At 42.3% G+C, this 8204-nt stretch overlaps 1 protein-coding gene across 4 annotated transcripts; it reads right to left on the bottom strand.

Moving 5' to 3' along the window:
* Positions 1 to 888: 888 nt before the first annotated feature.
* LOC106579553 (forkhead box protein H1) lies at positions 889 to 5657 on the bottom strand. 4 transcript variants are annotated; one of them, XM_014159573.2, is made up of 4 exons: positions 5580 to 5657; positions 3437 to 3950; positions 2715 to 2819; positions 889 to 1827 (listed from the first exon to the last, which is right to left on the bottom strand). In XM_014159573.2, exons 2-4 carry the CDS (start codon positions 3842 to 3844, stop codon positions 889 to 891), a joined length of 1452 nt encoding a protein of 483 aa, XP_014015048.1. In that variant the 5' UTR covers positions 3845 to 3950; positions 5580 to 5657. The 4 variants fall into 4 exon arrangements, with proteins under 4 accessions (XP_014015048.1, XP_045558653.1, XP_014015047.1 ...); XM_045702697.1 differs by having other exon boundaries at positions 3437 to 3946; positions 5481 to 5648; XM_014159572.2 differs by lacking the exon at positions 5580 to 5657 and adding an exon at positions 5481 to 5568.
* Positions 5658 to 8204: the final 2547 nt, after the last annotated feature.

The raw sequence follows: 8204 nt of genomic DNA, 5'->3' as shown, positions 1-8204 counted from the left end.
TAGAGCTGACTGGGGGATTGAAGCTCAACTTTTGTCAACTGCAGATCAAATTGTCTTGTAACACTGGCACAGCTCTAAAGGACAAAGAATACAAGGTATTTGACAGTGAACTTTGACAAGGAAGTTAACGCTGAACCCATTAACACTGACAACTTTACTCAAGTCAGGAACAAACACTTAATTTGGGTTGCACCATCTGAACAAACAACGTCACTGGAGGAAAAGGGGGGGGGTGATCCACTGGTCTAAAGCAATGAGACAAGATGACCAACACACCACGCACACACAAAGACAAACAGCTCGCTCTCCACTTTGAGGTTTAGAGAACCTCACTTTGTTTTCCTACTTGAGGCTCTTGGCACTGAACTAGCACAATGTTGAACAGCACCCTGCCTCTTCCTACATTGACACTCAAAAGAGTGGGGGAAAAAGTCATACCCTGTAAAAGACAAGTAAACGTTTTCAATAATGCCCTTTCCATAACCTGGCTTTATGTGCAGTTTTACAATTAATATTAAAAATACAAACAAAGACAGGAGAAAAAAAATGAAATTTTCCACTGAAAAACTTTGAATAGTTGAGGTAGGTAACAAAGAATTCTTAAAAGAAAATGAATATACAATAGTGAAAACAAATCCCTGTATTAAGACGGAGGTAAACAGTGGTTGAGGTAAATATTAGTGGTTGTATGGTCGAGTTAGATATAAGTAGCACATTTGAATGTACAATTGTCTTCTGTAAACATTTAATACTATGACCTGTCAATTAGAAGTGACATTGATAGGGTGGACACATTTCTAGCCATGATTTAAGCTTGTACGAATAGGTCAGTAGTATCCTTGCATTGCACTTACAATATATTTGGTGCTGGTTTGATTTGACAGTCAGTCAATAATGGGGATGACGCCTGAGAGGGGGCCCACTCTGTAGGGTATACTGACCAGCAGGCTGGTGAGACGACTGATTGGGCAGACCCAGCGCATCAAACACACTCTTATTGGGCGGTACTGACTGGAGCATAGCGTCCAAGTCCATAATGAGGGGAGGGCGCCCGCTGGGTAAGAGGGGCCAGTAGGCATGACCTACAAAATGGCTGGATGTGACAGGAGACCCCCCATAGCCATACAGAGGCATCCCTAGTGGAATCAGAGGGCCCCCATTAAAACGCATGCTGGGCGGGGCCACAGCGTTGGGCGGTGTGTACTTGGCATACGAGGTGGGCAGCTCCCAGGGAGGGGCGGAGACTCTACGGGCAGACTTGTGTGGAGGGAGTCTGCAGTCCTCGTACCCATCTGATCCCGCCTCTCCCTCAGGAACCCGCTTCCCTCCCTGCGACACGCCCCTCCAGTCCTCATCGGAGGAGGAGGAGGCGGGGCTGGCGGAGCTGGCTGAGGCGCTGCGGGCAGTGGAGGAGTAGCGAGGGTGTGGACGAGTGTGGGGCTCCACCCCCCAGCAGTCCCTGCCAGGCTCTCCTGCAGCGCTGGCCGGCCTCAGGCTGTGGAGGAGGGAGTCAATGGCAAAGGACGAGTCCAGCTTGGGCCGGTACAGCGCCTCCTGAAGGGGGGAGTGTTGTCTGGTGGAAAAGGGGGGTAGAGCAGTGAGAGGTGGGCCTGGGGGTAGAACAGTGACTGGTGGGGCCGGGGGCTCTGTGTCTGGCTTATGTTGGTGCCCATGCAGGATGTAAGGGGCGAGGTCCTGGGCGAAGATGGTCTCATCCTGGCGCGACACGGCAGTGTTCTGTCTCTTGAGGAGCTCCAGAGGCACCCGGCTCTCCTCCACAGCCCAGAAGTTGCCCTTCCCCTGGGGCTTACCAGGATCCTTCAATACCTACAGGGACCGGGAGTAACAGACAGCAGTGAGATCAAGTGTATAGTACAACCTGAAAACCAGTCAGACAGGATTGCCCCAGTCTCACAAAACTCTGAATTAGCTAGAATGATTTACTTGATCTAAAGTTTCATGAAGCACTGCAGTGGCCCTTGGTAGGCTACAAATAAAATGTTCTGTATTTATTTGGACAGTGAAGCGCAAACTTAATTTAGCTCAATACTCCAGCATTTGGGATTTGAGATCAATTGTTTTATATACAGTATGAGGCGACAGAGCGCCACCTTTTATTTGAGGGTATTTTAAAATATAGTTGACTGTTTAGAAATAAAAAGCACTTTTTGTATCGAGTCCCCCCATTTGAAGGGTACTTGGACAAATAGTCAAAAGTTTAGTATTTGGTCCCATATTCCAAGCACGCAATGACTACATCAAGCTTGTGACTCTACACACTTGTTGGCTGCATTTGCAGTTTGTTTTGGTTGTGTTTTTTGAATAGGTTTTGCCCAATAGAAATTAATAGTAAATAATCTATTGTGTGCACAAAGATCATGCCCCCAAAACATGCTAACCTCTCACCATTGTCAATAACAGGGGATGTTAGCATTTTATATCATACCCCCATAGACTAAATGCTTTCATTTCTAAGCAGCAAAACAGGTAGTACCCTCAAAAAAGGTGACATTCTGTACTGTCGCCTTATATAAAACATTTGATCTCATAAAAAATGCTGGAGTATAGAGCTGAATTAAGTTTTTGATTCATTGTCTGAAGAAATACAGATGGGAGAGTATACTTGCTTGTAGGTTGTTCAGATTTTAGAATCAAAAAGTGCCTTTTTGAGCCCACTGATTGACATACCAATAAAGACCCCTAATAAGACACACCTTAACAAAGCAGTCATAGGAAGAGAGGTTGTGTCTCACTGAGTCCCGCCAGCCCTTGTAGTTCCCTTCGAAAAAAGGGAAAAGTGTACTAATCTCCTTTAGAATCTGGGGAGAGAGAAGGGAGTCAATTTACTTCAATTGGTGTCTGCATTAAAACAGACAAATTAACAGACTATATGAAGAGATATACTATTTAACACGCCACATGATTGTAGGCATACATTTAACTAATTTATATTAATTCACTGTCATCATGCAGCATTTTCATAGGCCTAGAATAAATAATGTAAGATGCACTGTATTACTGCACAGAGAGCAGTCCTTGACTACACTTCTTATCACCTCAACCCACTGCAGCTGATACAGCTCAGTGTCTGCTTTCACTGTATGCTGCTATCCTTAACAAAACAAACCCAGAAAAGCATGGCAGTGTTACTATTCTGTTAAGCATCAAATGATTGTCCTGCTGGTTAAATGCTGGTTAAATGCAGTTGAACTGCATAACCCTACCCCAACAAAGACAGTTTTTTTTTACTTATCATAAGAGAACATCTCCGATTAGAAATTAAGTTTTAAAATAATTAAAACCCATATAACCTTTTTTCGGACCATGAAACGGACACATAACCATGCATAATTTGGCCAAAATTGACACAACCGTTCGTAATTTGGCCCAAATGTACCATTCTAAACTCGCATGTCCACACACAAACTCACTTTACCTCAGACAAAGTAATCTTCTTCTCTGGAGAGTTTTGGATGACCATGGCAATCATTGCGAGGTAGGAGTAGGGTGGTTTGGGGTAGCGCTGATAGTTTTTTTTCTTTCCACTTTTCGCATTTTTCTCCTCGTCCCAAGATTCCTCCTGGTCTAGCGGTGTCGCTTTATCCATGGGCGCTGAGGCCAGGCTGAATTGGTCAGGGGCAGGCTTCTCGAGCCGTGGAGGCTGTCGGACTGGCGCCTGGATAGGGCAGTAGGGCCAGTGTTGGGCTGGAGAGCTCCGCGCTGTGTTGCTCAGAGGATGGATCTGGAAGTCAAGTTGATGATCGTGATTGCCTCCCAGGCTAGGAGAGCGCAGGTAGAGAGCGGGTGGTGCCAGCATGCTCTGACCCCCCCAGTGCTTTGTCATGCTGATCAACCTGGGGGCAGATCGGGCTGCACGGTCGGACAGGAGAGGGAGGGAGTCGGCCCTTAACCCCTGGCAGACTGCTGGCTCCAGGCCGCTGGCTGGCTGCCTAGTTGAAGAGCAAACAATTAACAGTTTCATGTAAATCCCGCTGTGTAATCGATGAGAGAATGGCGCGCTATCTGCGGGCAGAATGACTGATTGCCCCGGGCGGCTAGGGAGGGTCTGTGTGAGAAAGAGACAGTAAACCTGTAAATAACCCCTCGGACAAACAACATGCCACTTACCACACAGCGTTAATTTTGGTAATCCGCTCCAAAACTTTTACGCATCAAGTGCGCACAGGAGTGAGCTTCTTATATCCGCAGAGAGAAACATCCAAATGTTTTTATTTATATATCAGTCCACTGGAATGAATTGAATCATTAGCCCCCCTTACACAAGTTGTTGGGGATCATAGTGAGAAAGGTAACCCCCAACCTCCATCTCATCCCCTTCATTTTTAAAACGTGCTTACAGTAAACGCAGATTGTGATGTTCCAATGCCACCACATCAGTCGCCAACGTGCCCCATATAAAGGGGAGAAGTCGAACGAGAGGGTCCCACAAAGCAGATTGAAAAATAAACCAAGAGGTATTTTTAGTGAGGCTTTCATTTCATTCAATAGGACCGCTAATATACAAACATTGAGGGATTAACGCCCTGGCCCACTAAAACACATACTGACGGAAGACAACATTTCAACTGAAAGATTACCTCATTAATTGTGTTGCTGATTTGTTCATTGTTATAAATTGTCAACACCGGACAAAATCTAATCGATCACATTAGTCAATAGTAACTGCCCGATTAAGGTCCTGTATACCATATTTTTTAGAATGATAATATTATAATCCAATTATGTAAATATGGTAGATATTGCATAGTCTGAGAAAAACAGTAGGCAGACTAGGCACTGGTATAGCCTGCGTGGTGTCAGCAGAATTAGGATCGATGTTCGTATTCAAGAGCAAATACAAACTTTTGAGAGTTCTCAAAACCCCAGGGACCGTGCAGGAGCGCACCGGGTTTAGGGTGTGTTGCGCACAGTAGGAAGTCCCTTGAGAATATGCAGTGCACGTCCAAAGAGATTAGTTTCGGTAATGTATTTATCTTTTGTGTAAATTAATGTAGTGCTAATGCATAGCCCTTACTTCTCAGCAAAACAAGTTGGATTAGCCAGATTGACCCCGTCTCGTTCCTGGGATTGCCTACTATTCAGCATGTGAGGAAGACACAATGGAAGATTGAACACCATCCATGGTCGCCAAGTGATGGGGACATTCGCACCTTGTAAATACGAGCTATTGTCCGATTTATGCACAAGTTCAATTTAAATATAGGCTATGCAGAAGCCGTTACATGACACATTATTATCAAGGCTGTCTAACCAAGGGAACATTTTAATGAATTAACTCTGACAGTTAGGCAGACCAATATGGGGAGAAATTTGCACTTTCAAACAAAACTGAAAAATGTGCAAGTAATAAATACATGTTGCCTACAATATGTGAAAGTGGCTAAACGCGTTTTAGCCTGTTGAGTGTCTCAGGTAACCTAGGCCTGACTTTATGTCTACCATTATCTCTTCGATCTTACCGTGTAGAAATGAGCAGTCAAATGTTTCAGATCATATATTGGAGTGAAGATGATATCGAAAAGGTACAGGAGACCATTGTGCATTCATGCTGTCCTCACCTGGCTAGCAATCGGCTGGTACACGGTTTAATTGCTCCAATGTGACCTCTCGTTTCCAATTAGTTGTAATCAACCAACTCTTCCTGCTTCCTATTATGAATTGTGTTTTGACAGGCATTCCATGCTAAACACAATTTCATAGTACTATGAAACTAAATATGCTTGGTTATTTGGGTATTTGTAGAAGAACAATGTGATATTGTTTATAAAGACCAACTAATATTTTATTGACTGCTGTTCAGAAACTTGTTAGGACATGTATGTACATCTGAGTAGACATGTTCAGGCCAAAATAAATACTTCAGTATTGCTCCCTGATGACTATTAAAATGAGAAAATTAAGGATAATAGATTATACAGTGCCCTACCTAATTAATGGGACAGTGAAGCATTTTTTTTCTTATTTTGGCGCTATACTCCAAAAGTTTGGATTTGAAATGACTATGAGGTTAAAGTGCATACTGTCAGCTTTAATTTGATGGTATTTTCATCCATATCAGGTGAACCGTTTAGAAATCACAGCACTTTTTGTACATAGTCCCACCAATTTAGGGGACCAAAAGTATTGGGGCAAATTCACTTGTACTTATATTAAAGTAGTAAAAAGGTAAGTATTTGGTACCATATTCATAGCACGCAATGACTACATCCAGCTTGTAACTCTACAAATTTGTTGGATTCACCTTCTTTGGTTGTGTTTGAGATGATTTGATGCCCAATAGAAATGAATGGTAAATAGTGTATTGTGTCATTTTGGAGTCAGTTAAGAACAAATTCTTATTTACAATGATGGCCTACACCGGCCAAACCGGACGATGCTGGGCCAATTGTGCGCTGCCCTATGGGACTCCCAATCAAGGCCGGTTGTGATACAGCCTGGATTCGAACCAGGGTGTCTGTAGTGACGCCTCAAGCACTGAGATGCAGTGCCTTAAACCGCTGCTTTCACTCTGGAGAACAAGCATCCTGTTTGCAACAACACACTAAAATAATACTGCAAAAAAATGTGTCAAAGCAATTCATTTTTTGTCCTGAATACAAAGTGTTATGTTTGGGGAAAATAAATGGATTGGAGCTATGCACAGGCTAAATCCTAGAGGAAACCTGCTTCAGTCCGCTTTTCACCAGACACTGGGAGATTAATTCACCTTTCAGCAGGACAATAACTTAAAATACAAGAACAAATCTGAACTGGAGTTGCTTACCAAGAAGACAGTGAATGTTCCTGAGTGGCCAGTTTTGACTTAAATCTGCTTGAAAATCTATGGCAAGACCTGAAAATGGTTGTCTAGCAATGATCAACAACCAATTTGACAGAGCTTGAAGAATAATGGGCAAATGTTGCACAATCCAGGTGTGGAAAGCTCTTAGAGACTTACCCAGAAAGACTTACAGCTCTTATCGCTGCCAAAGGTTATTCTAACATGTATTGACTCAGGGGGTAATGGAATTGAATTTATTAAATCAAGATATATTATTGTTGTATTTTTCATACATTTTTTACAAATGTTTTAGTTTTTCTTCCACTTTGACATTACAGAGTATTTTGTGTAGATCATTGACAAAAAATTTAAAAAATGTAAAAAAAATGACAATTAAATCCATTTTAATCCCACTTTGTAACACAACAAAATGGGGGAAAAGTCAAGGGGTGTGAATACTTTCTGAAGCCACTGTAATCCTTTTAAGCTTCTCTGAGATACTCCCCGATACTGAGATGGACTAAAGAGAGTAGGTTTAGTCCTGCTGGGAGAGAGGAGTCACTGTCTTTGTCCCCCTGAAGCTTTCCAATAAGGGACAAATTCCATGTCTGAATCATCTACAGACCTTTCAAATACATTCTCAGTCAGGATGCACAATCCTCTGGTTTGGATAAGACTAAGACAAAATCTTTAGTTTGAGAAACAGAAATGGAGGGCACTGCACAGCATGGATGATCCACATGAACAATAACCATGCAATCCCAACATCCTATTTAAGTTATCTTGAATCGGTACACATCATGAGATAATGGCAAACCTTTCTTTTCCAAAGCCTCCTCTAGACAATGTTGCTTCAACAAGCACAGTCAATAAAATATAATTTCCCCACCGATCACAGAACAATTGAGAAAACACATAATTCAGGATGCATCATTCCTAAAGTGAAAAACAAGAGAAGCATCCCATTCTCTGTGCTTGCTACCATGTTGTGTTGCTTAAAAAAAACATGTTGCTACCATGTTGTTGTCATGTTGTGCTGCTACCATGCTGTGTCTTCATGTGTTGCTGCCTTGCTATGTTGTTGTCTTAGGTCTGTCTCTCTTTATGTAGTGTTGTCTCTCTTGTCGTGATGTGTGTTTTGTCCTATAAAAAATAAAAATTATATATATATATATATATATATATATATATATATATATATATATATATAATTTTTATTTTTTTATCCCAGCCCCTGTCCCCGCAGGAGGCCTTTTGCCTTTTGCTAGGCCGTCATTGTAAATAAGAATTTGTTCTTAACTGACTTGCCTAGTTAAATAAAGGTTGAATAAAATAAAATTAAAAATCTGTGTCCAAACCTCTGCAGAATGTTACTCCAGTGTTGACCAGGGAGGTCAGCAGAGGTCAACAGATTACTGAGTCA

This window comes from Salmo salar, chromosome ssa19, assembly GCF_905237065.1.
Source record: "Salmo salar chromosome ssa19, Ssal_v3.1, whole genome shotgun sequence".
Lineage (NCBI taxonomy): Eukaryota > Metazoa > Chordata > Actinopteri > Salmoniformes > Salmonidae > Salmo > Salmo salar.
Note: the sequence above shows the minus strand (reverse complement) of the source record. Positions and strands in the feature narration are given on the sequence as shown.